This window comes from Vulpes vulpes, chromosome 9 (assembly GCF_048418805.1).
Source record: "Vulpes vulpes isolate BD-2025 chromosome 9, VulVul3, whole genome shotgun sequence".
Taxonomy (NCBI): domain Eukaryota; kingdom Metazoa; phylum Chordata; class Mammalia; order Carnivora; family Canidae; genus Vulpes; species Vulpes vulpes.
In genome coordinates, this window is record NC_132788.1 from 99,464,672 (window position 1) to 99,486,283 (window position 21,612).

The window sequence follows — 21,612 nt, forward strand, 5'->3', positions numbered from 1 at the left end:
AGTCATTCTTTATGGACAAATATTTTTAAAAACTGAGATATGGGGCCCCTGGGTAGCTCAGCAGTTATGTGTCTGAGTGTCTGCCTTTGGCTCAGGTCGTGATCCCGGGATCCCGGGATTGAGTCCTGCATCGGGCTCCCCACAGAGAGCCTGCTTCTTTCTCTGCCTGTGTCTCTGCCTCTCTCTCTGTGTCTCTCATGAACAAATAAAAAAATCTTTAAAAAAATAAATAAATAAAACTGAGATATAATTCACAAATCAAGAAAGTCACCCTTTAGAATGCACAGCTCAGTGAGACTTATCACCTTCACAGAGTTTTGTAACCATCACCACTATCTAGTTCCAGAACATTTTTATCACCCCAGAAGGAAACCCCCAACCCCATGAGCAGTTACTCTCTGTCCCCATCCCCCGGCCCCTAGCAACTACTCATCTGCTCACTGTCTCTACGGATTTGTCTATTCTGGAAGTTTCATATACATGGAACCACACACTGCGTGGCCTTTTGTGTCTGACTTCTTTCATTCTGCATGATGTTTTCAATTCTCATCCACATTGTGGCATATATCAGGACTTCATTCCTTTCTTTTTTTTTTGAGATTTTATTTTATTTATTCATGAGAAACACACAGAGAGAGGCAGAGACATAGGCAGAGGGAGAAGGAGGCTGCCTGCAGAGAGCCCAATACGGGACTCGATCCCAGGACCCTGGGATCATGACCTGAGCCAAAGGCAAGAAGCTTAAACACTGAGCCACTCAGGTACCCTGACTTCATTCCTCTTTATGACTGAATAATATTCCATTGTATGAATGGACCACAATCATTTGGGTAGTTTCTACTTTGGAGGCTATTATGAATAATGTTGCTATGAACATTCACATACAAGTCTTTATGTGGACATATATTTGCAGTTATGTTCAGCTTGGAGTGAAATTGCTGGTCATATGGTAACTCTATGCTTAATCTTAAAAAAAAAAAAAAAAAAAAAGATTTTGGGCACCTGAGTGGCTCAGTGGTTTAGCGCCGCCTTCAGCCCAGGGCCTGATCCTGGAGACCCGGGATCAAGTCCCACATTGGGCTCCCTGCATGAAGCCTGCTTCTCCCTCTGCCTGTGTCTCTGCTTCTGTCTCTCTCTCTCTCTGTGTATTCTCATGAATAAATAAATAAAATCTTTTAAAAATATTTTATTTATTTAATTATGAGAGACACACAGAGAGAAGCAGAGACATAGGCAGGGGGAGAAGCAGGCTCCTCGCAGGAAGCCTGATGCAAGATTTGATCCCGGAACCCCAAGATTATGCCCTGAGCTGAAGGCAGACACTCAACAGCTGAGCCACCTAGGTGTCCCTATGTTTAACCTTTTAAAGAACTGCCAAACTGCTTTCCAAAGCAGCTGCACCATCTTAACATTCCCACAAGTGGTGTATGAGGGTTCCAGTATCTCCACATCCTGGCCAACACTTGCTATTGTCTGTCTTTTTGTTGTTGTTGTTGTTGTTGTTGTTATAGGCATCCTGGTGGGTGTGAAGTAATATCTCATTGTAGTTTTGATTTGCATTTCCCTAATGACTAATGATGTTAAGCATCTTTTCATATACTTATTTGCCATTTGTATATTTTCTTTGGAGACATGTCTACTCAAATCCCTTACCTGTTCTGTTTTGTTTTAATAGACTTTATTTTTAGAGCAATTTTAGTTCACAACAAAATGGAGCAGAAGGTACAGAGATTTCCCATGTGCTTTCTGTCCCCCCCCCATACACACCCACAGCCTCCCCCATTACCAACATCCCCCACAAGACTAGTGCATTTGTTACATGGGATGAATTAACATTGATGCATCATATCATCTAAAGTTTACATTAAGGTTCACTATTGGTATTCTGTCTTCCATGGTTTTGGACAAATGTATAATGCATGTATCCACCATTACAGTATCATACAGAGTAGATTCACTGCCAAAGGGACATCTGGGTGGCTCAGTTGGTTAAGCATCTGACTCTTGATCTCACCTTAGGCCTTGATCTCAGGATCATGAGTTCAACCCTCGCATTGGGCTCCATGCTGGGTGTGGAGCTTACTTAAAAAAAAAAAATCACTGCCATAAAAATCCTGTGTTCCATCTATTCATCCCCCCTCCCAAATCTTTGCCCATTTTTAAAAATTTGTGCGATTTGTCTTTTTATTGTAGTCTCATTAGAGTTCATTATATATTCTAGAGATCAGTCCCTTATCAGATATATGATTTGCAAGTGTTTTCTTCATGCTGTGGGCATGTACATGTTTTTGTGTGCCCATAGATTTTTTCATTTTCCTTGGGTAACTACTCGGGAGTGGGATGGCTGAGTCATGTGGTAAGTATATGTTTAACTATAGGAAAGTTCTGATCCATTTTCCAGAGTGGCTAAACTATTTTGCATCACCATCAGCAATTAATGAAAGTTCTAGTTGCCCCACATCCTCTCCAACACTTCATATTGTCAGTTTTTTTTAAAGAAATCATCCTAAAGGGGTGTTTGAAGCTTGATCATAGTTACATTCTACAAGATGACTTCACAGACTGGGGCTGAGGAGGGTTGATGAGAATGGGAGGAACTGTGATTGTCCAGACCAGAAAGAGTGGGGATGAGGGAAGGGGAAGATCCAAGAGCAGTTTAGGGGGCCTGGAGTGTGGCACTGGAAAAGGCTGAGCAGGAGAACAAAGTGGAGAGACAGGAGAGATCCAGAACAAGACAAGCATAGAGCACTAGGTTAAAGGATTTTTGACCTTTAGGTGTTCTGCCCAAAAGGATTCTGGGTCTTAATAAAGTTGGCAGCTACTACATTGTACCTACCCATTGAGGATGCATGGTGAACATCAGTATGCTAAAGGCTCTGACAGGTCCTGCAATAAAGAATTCTGTTTGGTATTATTTAACTGATTGTTTCTCAAACTTATACCTTGGATCACTTTTCTTAAGCCATATCATCATCATCATCATCATCATCATCATCATCATCGTCATCTCCAATGCACACCTGGGGACCTCATTTATCTCTTTCACCCAGTTATTAAGCTCCCAGTGCCTAAAACTGGCTCATACCCAATATAAAAAAAGTGGGGTTTTTTTGGTTGCATTAATGATCTTGTTTGGTCCTAGGGCAACTTGATGAGTTGGGTACTAATATAACTTCCATCTTGCAAACGAGGCTTAGAGAGACCAGGTGACTTGTCTAAGGCACAAGGCTACTGGGTGGAGAACTGGTATTTGAGTTGCGATATGCTTGCAGTCTCTTCATCACCCTGCCTGGCTCTGGAAGGTGCCCCATGCCTCCAGCCTCACCCAGTCGTGGCAGACATGGTCTGCTGTTCTGTGACTTCCGACAGTCCTTCTTGTCCTGGTGGCCGTGGACATACTCAGGCTGTTGCCCAGAGAGCTCAGCTGTAACTTGATCTCACCCAGGCTGGGGGTGACAGGGCAGGTGGGCAGGTGACAGCCAGGGCAGGGATATTTGCCCAGACGCTGATGTGCAGCAGCCTGGCAACCCGTGTGGCTCTGAGAAGACTGGGGGCTTGTTCCAGAGTCCCAGCAGTGGTCTTTCCCATGGGCAACAAGCAGACAGTCTTCACTCATGAGCAGCTGGAAGCATATCAGGTAGGGGTGATGGGCTAGGCCCTCAGTAGGCTTAGCAGCCTTGGTTTCCCCGGCCTGCGAAGTGGGGACAGCATCATTTGTCCTGGCTGTGCAGTCAGCAAGGGTTTCTGGTGCAGCTCTGCATGCAGCATCAGGCAGAGATGGGCATGCAGGGAGAGGGAGAGGAAGGAAGCCCCTGAGGCAGGCTCTGGGCCAAGTCAACGTCTCTCTTCGCAGGACTGCACCTTCTTCACGAGAAAGGAAATCATGAGGTCGGTCTGGGGAGAAAGAGAGGAAGACCTAGGACCAATTTCTATCCGTTGCTGGAGGATGTTTGCAATTGGACAGGACTGAGTGCCTCATGGTGGTTAAAATGCAAAGGGAGGGGGATTGCAGGCATGGTCAGCAGATGGAGGCAGAGATGGGGACGATGAGAAGCCACATCCTGTCATATTGTCACAGTCTCTAGGTTGATTAGCTTGGGCTTTCTCCCATGGGTTGTGCGGAGCCATGGAGAATATGTGAGCGGGGTTGGAGAGTTGGGGGAAGACGTATCAGCATGTTAGAAAGATCCCCTGAGCCCAGTGTGAAGAGGCTGGGACTGGAGGCTGGGAACCTGGGGGTAGAGTCTAGAGTCAGTTCTGGGCTGTGGGGGTGGCACCAAGGTAAGGGTGTGGGTAGGCAGCCTGATGCTTCTGCAGGTCGCTTGTGTGAGCGAGAGAGGCATAGATGAGTATCCCACATTACTGCTCAGCCCATGGGGCCATTGTCCAAAGGCCCCGACCGATGAACTTGGAGCTGTGAAACCCAAGCTGGCCGGGGTTCAGATACAGAGTGATAGGGGCCAAGGCCCCAATTGTGTGGGCATGGGATATCCATTATTGATGGGCACACCTTTCACCAGTGAGCCCCATTGTCTGGGTGAGGACAGCTCGTAGGGTCATCCTGGCCATTACGATCAGATTACTTATGGGGAAACTGAGGTTTGGACAGGGGAGCTGGCCCCAGCTCTGCAAATGGGCAGAGCTCCAAGGAGCTTGAGGGCTGGTGCTTTGTCCATCCTGAGCTTCTTGTTTGGCAGCATAATAACGAAGCTCAGAGGGGAAGAAGGACATGCTCAAGGCCATACAGAAGCCCAAACCCAGGCTGTTCCATGAGGCAGCCTGGGCAGAGAACTGGGTGGTCAGGGTTTAAATTCCAGATACCCCATCCTTGAGTTCCTAGCCATCATATGACCCAAGGGCTCCTCATCTCCCTCAGAGACAACCCCTAGCAGCTTGGGGACCTCTGACTCACCAAGCATGGTCTCTACAAGGCTGCCTAGCCTCATGCCTCTGGTGAAAATAGAGCATCAGCAGGGAGGACATTGGAGTGGAGAGCTGGCCTCACAATCTAGGTAGTGGGGGTGGCACTTGGTGTTTTGCAAAATGCCTTGCATGCATTAAAAAAAAAATCCTGAATATTGGCCTTTGTCTCTGCTCTCCCCATTTAGAGAACCCTCACATTCTGGGATGAGAGGAAAATGTGAGAATAGGCGGTCTTTAGAGGCAGAGTCTTGCCAACATTGTGATAATATCCAGGATTCATAGATTCACTCAGATTCTCTGAATGTTTGACGTGCAATGATCTTGCCTTAAGCACTCTCCCTTTTGCTGTCCCCACCTGCCTGGTCAGCTCCTATTCATTCTTCAAAGCCCAGTACCAGTGTCCTCACTTGAGTCTCCCCTAGCTCTGGGGTCCTTTATCCACTTTCACCCTGTCCCCAGGGGGTACATGTGTCTGTGTTCGGCTCTGTGTGTTTGAGGACTGGGCCTAGAGCTGATGACTCTCGGGCACCCATGATGTGTAGCGAGTAGCTGCAAGAATGAGAGAAAAGGGAAAAGCCCTCCCCACCCCATCTCCCAGCCCTTCCTGGTGTTTCCCTCCCCACACCAGGCTCTTCTATCGCTACCAGGACCTGGCTCCCCAGCTTGTCCCCCTCGACTATACCAGCTGTCCTGATGTGAAGGTGCCCTACGAGCTCATCAGCAGCATGCCCGAGCTGAAGGTGTGCGTGGGCCATGGGGTAGGGAGGGGGGAAAATAGAGATGCTCCCTGCTGTGTTCCTATGAAGCGGATACATTTTGCAGATGAAAGAATTGAGTGAAGTTCAGAGATGTTAAGACATTTGGTCATGGTCACACAGCTAGGATGTGACAGAGACAGGATTCAAACCTGGGGTTGTCCGAACGATGAGATGAGATAGTGCAGGTAAAGGACTTGGCACAGGGCCTATTGCTTGGCAAGTGCTCAGGGAATGGGAGTTCTGCTTTTCATGGCAGGAGCCACTAAAAAAGCAGGTTCTTTTCTGCTGGATGTTTGTCATGTAGTTTGTGTTGCCAAAAGGTGACTTGTGGAATGAGTGACTGAGTAGAGATGATTTTATCACAAGGGACAGAAACCTCATTCGAGAGGGACAAAATATAATGGAACACAGGAGAAAAAACTCTAGGGGCAGAGCTAGTGCCAGGTACAGCTGGAACCAGGGTCTCTGAGGTCGTGCTCGGGAGTCTCCCTCCACCTCCCAGTTCCTCCCAGGAGGGGGCTTCAGTCTCAGGCAGCCTGTCTGCTTGAGGTAGTGAAGGGAAGCCCCAACAGCCCCAGATTCCTCTGGTCAACTCTGCAACCAGCAGAAAGCAGATCCCTCCACCTCCATCTTTCGGGAACCATCCCAGGGCAGCCTCTGGCCAAGTTGAGCTCCCCCTGCCTCCCCCAGAGCCAATCACGGTTGTCAATGGATAGTGACCTCTGATCGACCTCAACCAGTCAGGTGGCTGCATCCGGAACCAGAAGTGGGGTCAAGGCCACCAAGACCACAGGGGCAGAGGCAGGAGTTGCCTGAAGTCCTCTCCTGGGACCGCGGGAGGGAGGAAGTTTTCAGGTGGGGGGTACTTGAAGGCTTCAGGAAGGTGGGTGCTGAGAGTGATCCCATATGGTGCCCTGAGTCCCCTCCCTGCTTCTTGTCCCCAGGACAACCCGTTCCGCCAGAGGATTGCCCAGGTGTTCTCTGAGGACGGGGACGGCCACATGACCTTGGACAACTTCCTGGACATGTTTTCCGTAATGAGCGAAATGGCTCCCCGCGACCTCAAAGCCTACTATGCTTTTAAAATCTATGGTGTGTGCAGACTTGGGGATAGGGGAGCATGGGGGCGGGGTGGGGGTGGAAACAAGACCAGGTATGGGGCCAGGAGCTGCCCTGCAGTCACAGATGTCTCCCCGGGGGGGCTTTGAGGCCCCGCATGGACTTGTCCTGCACCCCATCTTGCTACTTGCTGACCTCATCCCCTTACTCCTTTCCAGCCACACTGGCCTCTCTCTTCCTCCAGCTCCCCAAACTCTTCCTCCCTCTAGGACTTTGCATCTGCTGTTCCCTCTGTCTGGAACAGCTCTGCCTTGACTCCTGCTTACCTTGAAGTCTAGGTCAAAAGCAGCTTCCACCCTCAACCACTCTACACCCCACATCCTATTTCCTCTCCCAGCATGGAGCAGTGCTGCTTCATTCCTCTTCATACTGATTTCTCTCTGATGAAACCCAAGGGCAGCAAGAGTATCTATTTTTGTCCCCATCTGTCTTCCGTGCCTGGGAAAAAGTAGGTATTCAATATTGTGTGACTAACTGACGGAAAATTTCTCACAGCGCCTAGCGTTCAGTAGGTGCTCACTAAAAGCTTGTCAAATGAACAAAACTTTATCACGGTGCCTAGAACATCGTAGGCACTCACTAAATACTTGTAGATTAAAAACAGTCACATATGCCTGGCACCTAGTAGGTCCTCAATAAATACTTATGGGGGGAATGAATGACCTCCCAGCAGGACTCTGCCCAATGCTAAAGCAAGATCCAGCTATTACCCCAGGGTCTTGGGCTCCCTCCAGTGCCTCAGTTTCCTCCTCTGCAACAAGGGGACAAGAGGCCCGACCTGTCTACCCCCAGCTGTGCCCCCACTCCACATCCCCTCTATCCCACTGCACAGACTTTAATAATGATGGCTACATCTGTGCATGGGACCTGGAGCAGACAGTGACCAAGCTGACACGAGGGGAGCTGAGCGCTGAGGAGGTGAGCCTGGTGTGCGAGAAGGTGCTAGATGAGGCCGATGGGGACCACGATGGGCGGCTCTCCCTGGAAGACTTCCAGAACATGATCCTGCGGGCACCCGACTTCCTCAGGTGTGACACTCCTCGCCACTTTGCACAATCCATTTCCATGTCTGAGAGGGGCTCCTACAGAACTAGTGTGCGGACTCCACTTGTGAAAGCTCCTCCATTCATTCATTTGTGACTATAGAGAACTTTCCCAGCTTCCCTGGCCTCAGTCCCTGCATCTTTAAAGTGGGGATAATTGGGGGCCCCATGAGCACCCCCTGTGGGTGGACACAGCTCTTTAGGCAAATGGAACATGGCTGGTCTTCAGCCCTCTCTTGCCTGAACATTTTGCAGTGAACAGAGTGGGCAACTGGGTTTGGCAGTCCTGGGAAGAATCAGAGCCCCCACCGGAGGGCTGATAGCAAGTTAATGGGGGTGGCCAGCCACCTACTTTTGTACCTTACGGGAGCTAAGAATGACTTTTACATTTTATAAATGGTGGGGGAAAGGTTAGAGACTAATAGTACTCCAGGACACATGAAATGGATATGAAATTCACATTTCCATGTCCATCAACAGTCTCACTGGGACACAGCCATGCCTGCTTATGTATGTACTGGCCACGGCTGCTTTTGAGCTACAAGGCGCAACTGAGTCATTGCACAAAGCTGGAAATATCAACCATTTGGCTCTTTGCAGGAACAGCTGGCTGACCCCCGAGTTAGTACATGGGAAGACTTTAGGGCAGTGCCTGGCACACAGTAGGTGCTCAGTATCTGTGTGCTGGGGTTGCTGTCGTGGCTATAATTATGGGTGGTGTCCTTATGTGCACGGAGGTGCCCCCATCCTCTACCTGGAGGAGCCCGCTGGTCTCTTAGCTGACAGAGACAGGAATAATGACAATTGAATGAGCCCTATCGCTGATAGCAGCTCTGTGCGACAGCACCCTGTGCCGTTGTCCCTTTCGTCCTCATTACAGCCCCATGTAGGAGGGACAGCTATTATCCTTCGTTTACAGAGGAGTAGACAAGCCCAGGGTGGGGTAGCCTCTCACTTAGAGTCCCACAGCAAGTCTGGGGCGGAGCCGGAAGGTCAGCTCCCATCTAAAGAGGTGTGCTTTCCGCCCCTGTGGGAGTCAGGGGAGCCACCGCCTGGGGTTCTTAAGGGGACCCATCTCCCCTTAGTAGCTCCTTGCCTGTGTCAGGGACTCCCCTTGGGAGAGTTCAGGGGGAGGACGAGCAGGGCCAAGCTCCGCCTCATAACGGACTCTATTTCTCTTTGCGCACAGCACCTTCCACATCCGCATCTGAGAGCACCGTGGGCCAGAAGCCGGGTCAGAGGAGGACGGGGTGACCCCTCACTCCACTGTGGAATCCGGTCTCTGTGGGTTCTGGGAATAAACGCACTTCACTGAGTCACATCTGCTTGGAAGGCATGTTTTTCACCTTAAACCTGCCGGATGAGAGAGAGGATGCCTGGGATCTCACCTCCGCCCTCACTGTGTGACCCTGGGTGTGGCTGCGCCCTCTGTGAGCCATGATCTGCCCAATTATACAAGGAAGTGGCTGATTTCTAGATCTTTGTCCACCGTGAGAGCTGGAAGTGCCCCGGTAGCTGTTAGTTTAGGTGGGCAGAGACCAGATATAGAGATCAGGCCTAAGAAATCTCACCCCAGGGCCTCCCAAGGCTGAGCCCTACCCCCAACCTCCTGAGTTCCCTCTCCCCCCAACAATCCTTGAGTTCCTCAAGGGGACCAAAGCTTTAACTCCTTACTCATTCATTAGAACTGTCAGAGGAGGCCTCTGAGGGGGTGACAGTAATGTCATTCACTGAGGCTGGCACCATACTTTACAGTTTACAAAGCACCCGTCTCTCTGCGATTGCATTGGCTGCCTATGGCATCCCAGCAGGGCTGACTGAGAAGCAATCACCCTTCATTTAGGGCAAACAGAGTGATTTGCCCAAGGTCACACCTCAAGTCATCTGCAAAGGCAGCTTTGGACGCTGGAACCTCTTTCCAGATCCCAGGCATCTACACCTTGCAGATGCGAGAAGCCCCACACCCACTCCACCTATGGTCTTCCTGGGGCCCATCTATAGCCCAGGCAGTCCAGAGAGTGGTCATTCCTGCGATCGAGACTAGCCCCCAGGCACCTTCCCGGACACTTGCACTGTGCATCATGTACAGAGCACCCACTCCCACCCTAACCTCCACTTACTAAGCACCTACTGTGAGCCAAAGCCTCAGCTTTATGTGCATCCTACTGCTTCATCCTGAGGAAGAGGGACTGCTCTTCTCCTCATTTTCCGAATGAGGAAACAGGCCCAGAGATGTCTAGTGCTCATCAGGGGTCTCACAGCCATGTGACCTGGGATTTCCTCCAGGGCCCACTGCTAACAGCGACCCTGGGTCATCTCTCTCCTTTATTTAAAAAAAAATTAAAAATATTTTTCATATATATTTTTAAATATTTTATGTATTTATTCATGAGAGACACAGAGACATAGGAAGAGGGAGAAGCAGGGAGTCCGATACGGTCCTCGATCCCAGGACCCTAGAATCAGGCCCTGAGCTGAAGGCAGATGCTCAACCACCGAGCCACCCAGGCATCCCATCTCTCCTTCTTTAAAGAAAGGAGCTCATATGCCTCTCCTGAAGCTGACCGTGGTGTCAGGAATGTGTACTGTGTGCCAAGCCCTCTACAGGTGTCACCTCCTCCACCTGCATGAGAACCACAGGAAGAAGGTGTGAACAGCTCCATTTACAGGCGAGGATGTACTTGGAGTTGAGCCAGGTGCAAAGGATGTGGGGAAAGGGCTCCAACGGACTGGGTTTCAAATCCTGACACTGACGCCCTGTGGCTGGGTGACCCTGGCCATGTCTCTCCTGCTCTCTGACCCTTAGTCTCTTCTTCAAGATATACAGGATGAACCTACCTACTGGGCCTGCTCAGAGGCGTAACAGAAATGATGAACTTAGAGGCTTTGGCATGGGGTCTGGCACCCAGTAGGTGCCTCAGACCCTTGCTGTAACCGATTGTTATTATTATGCAAGTAACCAGGCCACCCCATTGGCAACTGCAGGACCAGACCCAAGTAATGTCTGTATTACATTTCTCAGGTTCCTGAGGACTGGCGGATAGACCAGGGGTCCAGTGTGAGCAGCCCCTGGCAGCGAGGGTCCCAGAGCCAGGGCAAACCTCCTCTCTAACAGTACCCAGGGGCAAAGGGTGGAGGTGGGCGGTACTCCTCAGGGAGCCAGTCCTTCTGGGGTTCTATCAAGTCCTTTGTCTCTGATTTGGACACTTTTGAGGACAGGGCCCTCACGACCACTTGGTGCCAACTCCTGGTACTCGGGGTCGCCTCGCTCCAGCTGGCCAATCTTGAGGCCCTCCTGGAGGGGTCACCTCTGTTCCTCAGATCCTGGGGCTCTGAGGGGCTTGCAATGGACGTGGCCACAAAGCAGTCTGTGTTGACATTATCTTCACAGTTTGTGTCACCTGGCCTGGCCGCCGAACTGTGTGTCACCACCGGGGGCCCAGAACTCCAGAGTGACGACAAGTTCATAGATGTCTGGTGGGATGTCAGCTGCTGCTGGACCCTCTTGCCCATCTGGGGCAGCATCTTGAGGTTCTTCCAGAGTTTCCGGCGGGTCTCTGCAAGAGGAGCTTTCGGTGGGGAGGGGGAAGTGGCTTCCTCCGTGGAAGCTCTGTCCATCTCTGCTGCTGGCTTCCTTCCCTTCGGCCAGTGGAGGAGGGCAGGCCTCGTTGAGGTCTGAAACCAAGAGCGGGTGAGACCTGGGACCATCTCGCTCCCCAAAACTCTGAATCTGCCTTGGAGGTTGGGACATGGGTTCCACTCAGACATCCAGGGGCTGAAGCCCCAAACCTGATCCCATGCCCTATCCTTCCTATCCCCACAAACAGCTCCACTACCTCCCCCAGGGATGGCAAACTCTTCATAAAGGACCAGAGAGCAAATATTTTCAGGTTTGTTGGTCATACGGTCTCTCAGTCCTCAGCCCAGCTGCTGTAGGGCAAAAGCAGCCAGAGATAGTACACCAATGAGTGAGTGCACCTGCATTCCAACAAAACTTTATGGACGCGGAAATTTGACTTTCCTCTGATTTTCACAGGTCATGAAATATTACCGTTATTTTTATTTTTCTCAACCATTCAAAAACATAAAAGCCACGCTTAGCTTGTGGGCCATATGGAGACAGGTCAAATGTGGTGCTCAGGCCCTGATCTACTTGGTTGTTCAAGTGACATTAGTGGCAGATGCCGACAATGCCCCATCCATATCCCTTTGTCCTGGGCACCCAGGGCCCCCGGCTCCACTCCCAAATGCCAGCAGTGGAGACTACCTGGGGTCCTTCTTTGGCCCTGTGGCAGATCAGAAGTGCCAGAGAATTAAAATCTCCCAGGAACAGCACTTGGCCAGGGACTAATGGAAGATAGAGGATCAGTATCCCAGCTCCTCACCCCTAAGCTGGGATAACTGAAGTGCATGCCCCATGCAGATCCCCAGCCTTCCAAGGGGTAGTGAGCCCTAGATAGCCACAGGGAACCTGCTCACTAACACACCCTTCATGGGGCTGCTTTCTCCCATCCTACTTCCCCGCTCCCTCAGTGGCACATCCTTGCCTCCCAAATGATGGAGGGCCCAGGGACTCAAACCATGACAAGGTCCTGCTTCCCCTCACCCTCCACCTCCAAGCCACCAGCAGGCTCCCTTCTAAAATGGCCCAAATATCCTCTTCTTGCTCCACCCCCAGAGATCCTTCTCTTGCCCCTCCCACTGGACAGTCCCTGCCTCCTTCCTGCCACCTCCACCACTGCTGCCAGGCAGCCCCTTTTGCAGCTGGCAGCTACAGGCTCTCTGGTGGCAGCTCCTCCGCACACCTGGAATAGGACGCCAGCTCCTCATCCTGGCCCCAAGGCCCTGCATGATTTGGATCCTGCTGATCCTGGCACCTCGGCTCCCAACAACCACCCTTTCACTCACCCCACTCCATCCACACACTGGCTTTTGTTCTTCAAATACACTGAGTCTCAGGACCTTTGCATGTGCTCTTTTCTGAGCCGGAAACACCCTCCCTGCATCTCTGTGTGTGACTGACTCTTCCTTACCCTACGTGTCCCAGTTCTATGCCACCTCCTCCAGGAGGTCTTCCCTGACTGTTCTCTTTACCCTTTATCCCACCTCCCCGCCCCCCTACTGATATTCATCCTATCACCCTGTTTCATGTCTACTATCATCAGAGCTTCCCTGCCATGTGGGAGGCATGGAGGACACTTAGCCTAGGGGCTCCTGAAGGTCCAGTCAGCCCTGAGAAGGTGGGATTTGTTACTTTATTCATTCATCTACTCTACAGATTCACTAGTTGCTCACTTTCTCTGTGCCCGGTCTTCTCTGACGGGAGGAGAGGCAGATAGATGAACAAGATAGGATGAACAAGCCGGATAGATTCCCAGGCCTCCCAGAGCTCACAGTCTGATGGGGGAGGCAGCCAGGAAATGTGAAAACTCACACATTAGTTTTTAACTCAAAAAGACCTTTTAAAGTGTGAGGTGTTCTCTGCAGTAAATAAACAGGGTGATGTGATGGGGAATGCAGAGGGGACTACTTTCAGTCTGGAGTCTGGGGAGGGAGACTCTTGAAGAAAGAAGCCAGACATAGGAAATCTGGAGGCAGAGCACACGCAGCATGTGCAAAGTCCCTGAGGTGGGTGGCACCAACATGCACAAAGGCCCTGAGGTGAGACCAGGACATGCAAATGTCCTGAGGTTAGCTTGATGTATCTGAACAGCAGAAGAGATAGCAGAGGGGCGGGAGCTGGACTGGTGATGAGCACAAAGAGTAGTGAGGTCACAGTCGGGATCTTAATGGCAGTGTCTTGAAAAATCACTAGGTTTCATGCTTGGAGCTATAGGACCCAATTTTCACTCTAAAAAGTCTCTGGCAGCTATTGGCCACTTCTGCTCCTGCCCCTCCCCTGTGTTGGAAGTGCCAGCTTTTCTGTCACATACCTCCTCAGGTGCAGCAGCCCTGGGATCAGAGGAAGGACTCTGAAGTTCCCTGGGGCCATGTGCGGGGCTGGTGACTTCCTCAGTCAATGCATTGGAGTAAAGGAAGAGATCCTCATAATCCACATTCACTGGATCCTCCTGTGGGGCAGAGGAAACCTGCAGCTCAGCCCCAAGGAGGGGGGTGGGCTGGTCCCACGGTCCCAGACAAACTCTGGAAGGTGGTGCTCAGGAGCTGCATTGCCCACAAGCCTTGTATGGAAGCATGCCCCTCCCACAGGAGCTTCTGAGGGCTAGGACCCCCCCGCACCCCCTCCTCAGCCCCTGACATGAGTCTTATAAGGAGATACACTATTCCTAGAGATCAGCCAAGGTTATACCCCCACCACAAATGAACCCTTGTAAAAAAAATTAGCCTGGGGGGCTGGGGTGAGGCAGGGAACATGGACCCAGGAAGGGTGAGGCCATGGGCGGGGGGACACAGGGACCATGAGAGTGACAGATCACCAGAGGCTGAATGGGGTGTGTGGGAACAAAATGAGTCTGGGGCTTGGCCCCTGGCAGGGCGGCTATGGCTCACCACGGTCCCAACCTCACCTGCCCACAGGGCTGTGTCAGCAGGTCTCCATGTGGCCGCACGGGCTGCTGTTGGTGAAAAGTGACCAGGGCATCCAGCGAGGCATGGGTCATCTCCTCCCCAGGGATCCTGAAGCTCCCATCATCCAAGAGCTTCACCATGAAGTGGCGGCAGCAGCTTTGTGCTCTGTGGCGGCGACAGAGCTAAGGCTGGGAAATCCCATTCCTCCTCATCCCGTCCCCATCTCCCCACTGAGCTGGCAGCAACGAGGCTGCAGTCCGACTGTTCAGGTTCCCATCAGCCTTCTGCACTTTTCAGCCATGAGACACTTGGTGGGTGACTGAACATATTCTGCCTCAGTTTCCCCATCTGTAATGTGGGGCTAATGAGGCTGACCTTAGGAGTTCTCATGAAAATGGAATAAGCTACTGCAGATGAAAGCTTAGCTCGGTGCCTGGCCAGGCTCAAATGATCAATAGAAGTGATGATAATGAATATGGGAGCCGGTCCCAGGCTAAGTCTAGGTGCCTGGCACGTGGCAGGTCCTCAGTGAAAGCCCTGTTAATGAATGGATGCATTTATTAATGGTGCATTATGTGCTTACTTAATTTTCACAAGACTCTGAATTAATTTTAGCATTCCTGTATTAGAGGTGAGGACTTTGAGGGAGGCACAGGTAGGTCGAGTGACTTGTCCAAGGTCACACAGTATATAAGTGGCAGAGCCAAGCCTTTGATTGTGTGACTCAAAGCCTAAGCTTTTCTCCACTCTGTAGTGGAGCCATTGGGTTTTTTATTCCTTTGGCCTAGAATCCTTTTGAAAAGTAGTTTGTATTGCTGAACTGGATCAGGTTTTGAGGCCTTAAGGAGCTGGACTGCCCTGAGTTTCCCTAACACGTCTCTTCCGGGTGGAGTCAGAGGGTTGCCAAATAGGTGGTTGAAGGGAGAGGGATGGTTAGGGGAGGGCAGTAGTCACTCCTGGGCTCCCAGCAGCCCCTGTTCTCAGACACACAGGCTGTTGCCACCAAGACCCCCATCTGCTGGTTACAGCCGGACCTGCAGCTGCTCACTTGAGCCAGATTTGGACAGAACTTTATACCAGTTGTTCTCTAAGAAGTTGTGGTATGAAGCGCCCCTTGCCCCCTCCAAGAAAGCCCTGGAGCCCTCGTGCCCCTTCCCTGGCCCCTCACCCAGTCCTTACTTGTAGGACAGTGTGTAGCCCACGTGGCTGTGACTCACTCTAATGAGAAAGGATCCCAGTGGCTGTAACTCCAGCAAATTCTCGGCGTCCCTGGAAGGACACATACAGGAGGGAGATGGCTGCAGTTCAGCTGCCCACCATACTAGCCAGACTCCTGGTGCACCCGTCATCCCAGGCCTGAACAAACCTGAAACCCTTTGTGGTTGTTGTTTCAGACCTTGGGCTAATCAGGGACAGGTGTGTTCCCATCAGTGGCAGAAGGCCTCTGATGACCTTGACCCCAGGACAGTCTTCCTCCTATCCCCCACAGCCTTCACAGCACCTGCCTGCTTCCCCAATGCCTGAAATATCCCCATTAAGGCATCTTTGAGTGGATCAGGGTGTCAGAGGTAACCAGGCAGGAGCTGTTTTCAGGCGCACTTGAGCTCAAACCACAGCTTCTCTGTTCATTAGCTGTGTGACACCTGGCAAAGGTCAGGCCCTTTCTGACCTTCAGTTTCCTCAAGGGGAAAGAAAACCCTCACTCCCAGGGCTGATGCAAAAGCAGATCAAATGAATGGAACACGAGTGTGGGAACCGATACTGGGTAACTGCTCACCAGATGCTCACTATGATTATTACTATTATTCACTATCATTATTACTACTATTATCTGGGATTCACAGAGAGGAACGTGACCTTCTAGGAGACAAAATGGGGCGATCCCAGCTGTCTGCTTCAGAGGCCACTGACCACGTGTGGCACTGAGCACTTACAGTGTGGCCAATCCCAGTCAAGATGTGCTTTTGGCACAGGATACCAGATTCTGAAGACTTAGCACAAAATAAAGGAACATATACTATCTCATGAATGAGCTTTTAGTGCTCATGTTAAAGTGATAATATCTTGGATATAGAGGGTTGAATAAAAGATAGGTTTTTTTTTTTAATTTTTTTTTTAATTTTTATTTATTTATGATAGTCACAGAGAGATAGAGAGAGAGGCAGAGACACAGGCAGAGGGAGAAGCAGGCTCCATGCACCGGGAGCCCGACGTGGGATTCGATCCCGGGTCTCCAGGATCGCGCCCTGGGCCAAAGGCAGGCGCCAAACCGCTGCGCCACCCAGGGATCCCAAAAGATAGGTTTAAAATTAATTCTACCTAAGGGCACTTGGGTGGCTCAGTGGTTGAGCGTCTGCCTTTGACTCAGGTCTTGATTCCAAGGCCCTGGGACCGAGACCCACATGGGGCTCCCCGCAGGGAGCCTGCTTCTCCTTCTGTTTATGTCTCTGCCTCTCTCTGTGTGTGTCTCTCATGAATAAATAAAATCTTAAAAAATATATAAATAAAATAAAATTAATTCTGCCTATTTCTTTTTACTTCTTTTACTCTAGCTGCTAAAAACTCCAACATTGCAACGTGTGGCTCACAGTATGTTCTTACTGGCGCACCCCAGGACTCGGAGACAATGGCCAATTCATCGTCCCTGTGGCTTTCACAATGTTCTCTTGATTTCTCTACATGCTAATGGTGGCCATAAATGTTCTTCACTTTGTTTATTTAGAACCAAGGGGGTGACTAATGAGGTGGGTTTGTTCATGTCCCCAGAACTCAGTCCAATGTAAAAAGTGCATGTTGGTCATATCCTTGACGGATTGAGAGCAGCTGTTTGGGACACTGTGTTAAGGAGGATTCGGAGGCTGCATCCTGCTATCAGTGGCCAATGCCTGGCCTTGGGGGAGGGGTCTCTGGCAGTGCTGGTCTGGTGGCCACTTGTATAGAGAAAGCCAAGGTCTGGAGATGGGGAGTAACTGGCCCTGGTCACACAATCAGTCCACAGAAAAGGCAGGACTCAAGCCCAAGACTTAAGAGTTCTTTTCACCAAGCCAAGCTGAGCCCAGAATTCTGCAGAAAATCTGCCCAGCGTGGGTGGGGGCAGACAAGGAAAGACGGTAAAGGGCAGGGTAGAAGATATGCGTGTGTCCTTACTCTCTCGAGATGGCACCGTGGAACCATGCAGGAACCCCTCCTTGGGCCAGCTGGCCCACCTGCGTCTGCACGAACCAGTCCAGCCGTGGGGGCAACGGCGGGGGCAGCTTTCTGGCCTCCGTCATGGCTTCCTGGGGGGCGGTTACCTGACAGTAAGAGGGAGGAGAGAGAGTCAAGCCTCATCCACTGCCTGTATTTTTTCTCTATTCTTACAGCTAGCTCATGGTGCCTCCTCCTTTGAGAAGTCCTCCAGGCTGGGCGGAGCAATGGGCTTGCAACTGCCTTGTGTTTCTTGAGCACCTACTATGCGTGGGCACTTGATGTACATTCATTCATTGGTTCCTTCCAAAAATCCTCCAAGAATTTGTCCTTTTCCTTTCTTATTATGCCATTACTAAAAGCGTTAGAAAGTTCCCTTTATAAATATATGCATTTAAGCTTAAAAGCAGGCTTTATTTAGGGGTGCCTGGGTGGCATAGTTGGTTAAGCACCTGACTCTTGGTTTCTGCTCAGGTCACGACTTCAGGGTCCTGAGATGGAGCTCTGCATTGGGTGCTGCGCTCAGCTTGGAGTCTACTCGAGACTTCTCTCCCTCCGCCTCTGCCCTTCCTGCTTGTGCCCTCTCTCAAATAAATAAATACTATTTTTTTTAAAAAAAGAACTGACTTTATTTAAATAATATCAACATCCCAGGAGGGATGTGGACATGGCAAAATGGTAGTGAAGAAAAACTAGAGAACAGTAGTCCCAAGTAACTCCCTTTGTTCCCAACATCGTCATGTCTGGTGGCCACTGAAGGCACACCTGTAATGTGTCAGGTACATCATTAATTCACATGAGTTTCGACAGTTTGAAGCTCAAGGTAACACTGGGCTTTGGGAGCCAATGACAAGGAGCTGAAGACAATTAACAGCGCTGCTTTATAAAAGAGAATCAGATCAATGCAAAACCAGGTCATGCCCTGCTGGGTGGTCCACTCATGACCCTTCATGGTCACCCTTAGTTCTGTCCCTAACCTAGCCCACCCCCTACGCTGGCCCTATCTAATGTTTCAATATTGCAGAAGGTTCATTGTTACTGGGTTGTTTCCAGAGGGTGGGGACATAGTAAGTAACCCGGTCAATATTGACTTTCTTCTGCCAGGAGACAGACAGATGCTGAGCACACCCTCCTGGGAGAGACCCAAAGGCATTCTGGGACAAGTAAAATTAAAGAGATAAATTAAGAAATATTTAATAAAGTAGGGTGATAAAGCAATTAAGAGCCTGGAATCAGAGCCAGATAGCCTGGGTTCAAGCCCCAACTCCCCCACTTAGCTGCTGTGGGACCTTGGGTAAGTCACTTAGTATCTCTGTGCCATTATTTTCATCTGTAGTTTGGGGATTTGATATTTACCTGGGAAAGTATGGTTGGTTGGTTCAGAACCAAACACTCCATGTATATAATAAGTATTCAAGATCCAGTAGTGTCCTAGCCTGGGGTAATGTATACAGGTTTGTTCTTTTTTCTCCCTGGGAGAACTCCTATTTATCCTTCAAGACCCAGCAAAAATATCCCCTTTTCCAGGCAGCTTTCCTGTCTATTTTCCTGGACAAAGCCTCGGCCCCCTGCTTTGTCTCTCATCTTCTCCTCTGTTCCTGCCCACGTTTTTGCCTAGCCTTTCCTTGTGGAGCTCAAGTGTCTGTGTGTAGTGTGAGCCCTGACACTTGGCTTTTACAAACATTTCTTTCTGTAATGCAAGTGCCTGACTTAAGCTTTGAGTGCCAAGTCATCTGCTTTAACTCAATGAACTCTATCTCGAATAAACACATTGCCAGGCCTACAGCTAGATAAAGAGCCAGCATGCTCTCCCTGGACCCCCCTCCCCACTTCCTTACCAAGAGGCTCCTTTGTTTTAGGGATCCTGGTTGATTTAGATAATTGGCCATTTAGGTCACTACCCCCCACTTCTTTTTTTCTTTTTCTCTCTTAGCATGCTTTAAATTCGTGCTTTTATGTTTTATACTTACCAACAAGGAGGCCCCCCAAACCCTAGCCCCCCACCCTCAACCCCAGTAAAAGCAGAACCCTAGGGCCATGTGCACTGGCTTTGCCTCTATCAGCAACCCGTTGTGTGCCCCCCTGGCGTGCCTTGTACACATCAGGGCTGGTAAGTAAGATTTTGTTTTCTTCAAAGTTTCCAGATGGTCATTGCTGATGGGCAGCTTGCAGTCATAAGAACCACAAGGATCAGTCCTGCCTAACTTTGGTTTGGCAAGGGGAGGTGTTTGTGGGAAACTCTCGGGCCTAGGTGAGTGTCCCCAGGCATTTACTATTAATAAGCTGAGCACCTACTATGCGTGGGCACTTGATGTATGCTTGATGTACATTCATTCATCGGTTCCATGCACAAAGCACTGCATCTGGCTCTGACTCCCCCATCTGGCTCGCAGAGACCAGGCCCAGGGCTAGGTCTCTAGGTCCCTTGCACTACCTGACACTGGGCAGGCACAGGGGTGTCTGCTGATGAATAACTATCCGGGGATGAATGAATTCACACTAACTTTCAACTGCCTGACTCCGACATCAGGGCCTCCCCATCTCCTCATCCCCCACATTCCAGCCCTAAGGCCACTCTTGCTCTGTCCCGAACTGACCAAGCTCTGTTTCCCTCCACACCTTCGCCCATACTGTTCCCCTTGCTAGGAACACCCAGCCCCCAGCCCCAGCTCCATTTTTCAATGGTCAGCTCCCACTGAAAATTCCTCCTGCTTTTCTGGTCTCTTACACTCTGTCCCTCCTTCTGGCCTAGTCTAGCTCCCATGCTCTGTCTTCTAGAAATCTGGGCTGGAGCTGAGGCTCTTGGGGCCCCGGCCTCACCCAGCATGGGGCAGGCACAGAGGTGGCCTGTGGCTGGCTGAGGGATTCGGGCCCGGCACATACCTGGGAGACTCTTGAGCAGCCGAGGCTCAGATGAGATCCAGATGAGAACTCTTGCTGGGCTCAGAGCCTGTGGGAGCCTTGGTTTCGATTCAGGGTCTGCACGTCAGCGGGGTGGGGCTGTTGCCCCTGGCCTGTTCCTGTTTCCTTAAGCAGGTGAGCCCCAGGGGCGGGACCAGGACAACCCTGGTTGCCCTCAGTCTGCAGTCCAAAAAAGCTGCTGAGTTGCAGGTGGAGGGACACCAATTGCTTCACCCACCACAAGCTGTTATTGAGCACCTACTGTGTGCCAGATCCTCAGGGGGCAGAGAGGGGACCCCAAGAGGTGTGAGCCCCACTCCCTTGGCATCTATGATCTGGCAAGCAATGAAGAAGAGTAAGAAATTATTAATGCTGCAAAGCAGACAGCCTGTCAGGAAGGAGTGGCATCTGTTGCAAGAATCCCCAATAGGGTCTTAACTGATCTGGAGGAAGAAGGACTTGAGTGGGGGCAGGTAGTTGTTAACTTGATTGTGGGGTGCGAAAAGGGAGGGCAACAGGTGGGGGATGAGCATGGGCAGAGGCCCTGAGGCAGGGTCAAGCCTGGACTCTCTGGGGCTTCATGATGCACATGGAGCCACGTTATGACTTCCTCTGTAACAAAACGAAACACAACAGAAAACCACATTTAAAGAACGCCTGGGTGGCTCAGCAGTTGGGTGTCTGCCTTTGGCCCAGGGCATGATCCTGGGGTCCTGGGATCGAGCCCCACATCAGGCTCCCTGCGTGGAGCCTGCTTCTCCCTCTGCCTGTGTCTCTGCCTCTCTCTCTCTCTCTCTCATGAATAAATAAAATCTTAAAAAGAAAAGAAAGAAAACCACATTTAAAATGATATTTTATGACTGTGATGGTTCCTAGACTGATATAGTCTGGGCTGGATTATTATATATTAATTATTATTGCATTCATTTTTAATTCTGATAAAAAACAAAACAAAACAAAACAAAAACATTCTAGGGAGCCCTACACACATTGTAGGCCCTGAGTGTAGGAACTTGTGTCTAACGGACCAGGCAGCCCGGATGTGTGTTAGCTACGCCTCCTTCCCCAGTACTGGACAAAACCACTTCCTTCTCCCCTTTTAGGCAGCAGTGGCCCAGATGGTCGTGGCTGAGCTGGGGGCCTCCCCTCGGGCC

At 50.6% G+C, this 21,612-nt stretch overlaps 2 protein-coding genes across 4 annotated transcripts; one reads left to right on the forward strand and one right to left on the reverse strand.

Moving 5' to 3' along the window:
- The first annotated feature begins 3,586 nt into the window (after positions 1-3,586).
- Positions 3,587-9,054, forward strand: CIB3 (calcium and integrin binding family member 3). 2 transcript variants are annotated; one of them, XM_025989856.2, is made up of 6 exons: positions 3,587-3,637; positions 3,854-3,888; positions 5,552-5,663; positions 6,626-6,773; positions 7,633-7,828; positions 9,033-9,054. In XM_025989856.2, the coding sequence occupies exons 1-6, from the start codon at positions 3,587-3,589 to the stop codon at positions 9,052-9,054; spliced, it is 564 nt and encodes a 187-aa protein (XP_025845641.1). The 2 variants fall into 2 exon arrangements, with proteins under 2 accessions (XP_025845641.1, XP_025845642.1); XM_025989857.2 differs by lacking the exons at positions 3,854-3,888; positions 5,552-5,663.
- A 1,151-nt stretch (positions 9,055-10,205) lies between these two features.
- On the reverse strand, positions 10,206-20,511 carry HSH2D (hematopoietic SH2 domain containing). Of its 2 annotated transcripts, XM_025989858.2 has the most exons (6): positions 20,441-20,511; positions 17,519-17,664; positions 15,551-15,640; positions 14,371-14,536; positions 13,777-13,914; positions 10,206-11,518 (listed from the first exon to the last, which is right to left on the reverse strand). In XM_025989858.2, the coding sequence occupies exons 2-6, from the start codon at positions 17,641-17,643 to the stop codon at positions 10,952-10,954; spliced, it is 1,086 nt and encodes a 361-aa protein (XP_025845643.2). In that variant the 5' UTR covers positions 17,644-17,664; positions 20,441-20,511; the 3' UTR covers positions 10,206-10,951. The 2 variants fall into 2 exon arrangements, with proteins under 2 accessions (XP_025845643.2, XP_072574946.1); XM_072718845.1 differs by lacking the exons at positions 15,551-15,640; positions 20,441-20,511 and having other exon boundaries at positions 10,828-11,518; positions 17,519-17,656.
- Between the last annotated feature and the right edge of the window lie 1,101 nt (positions 20,512-21,612).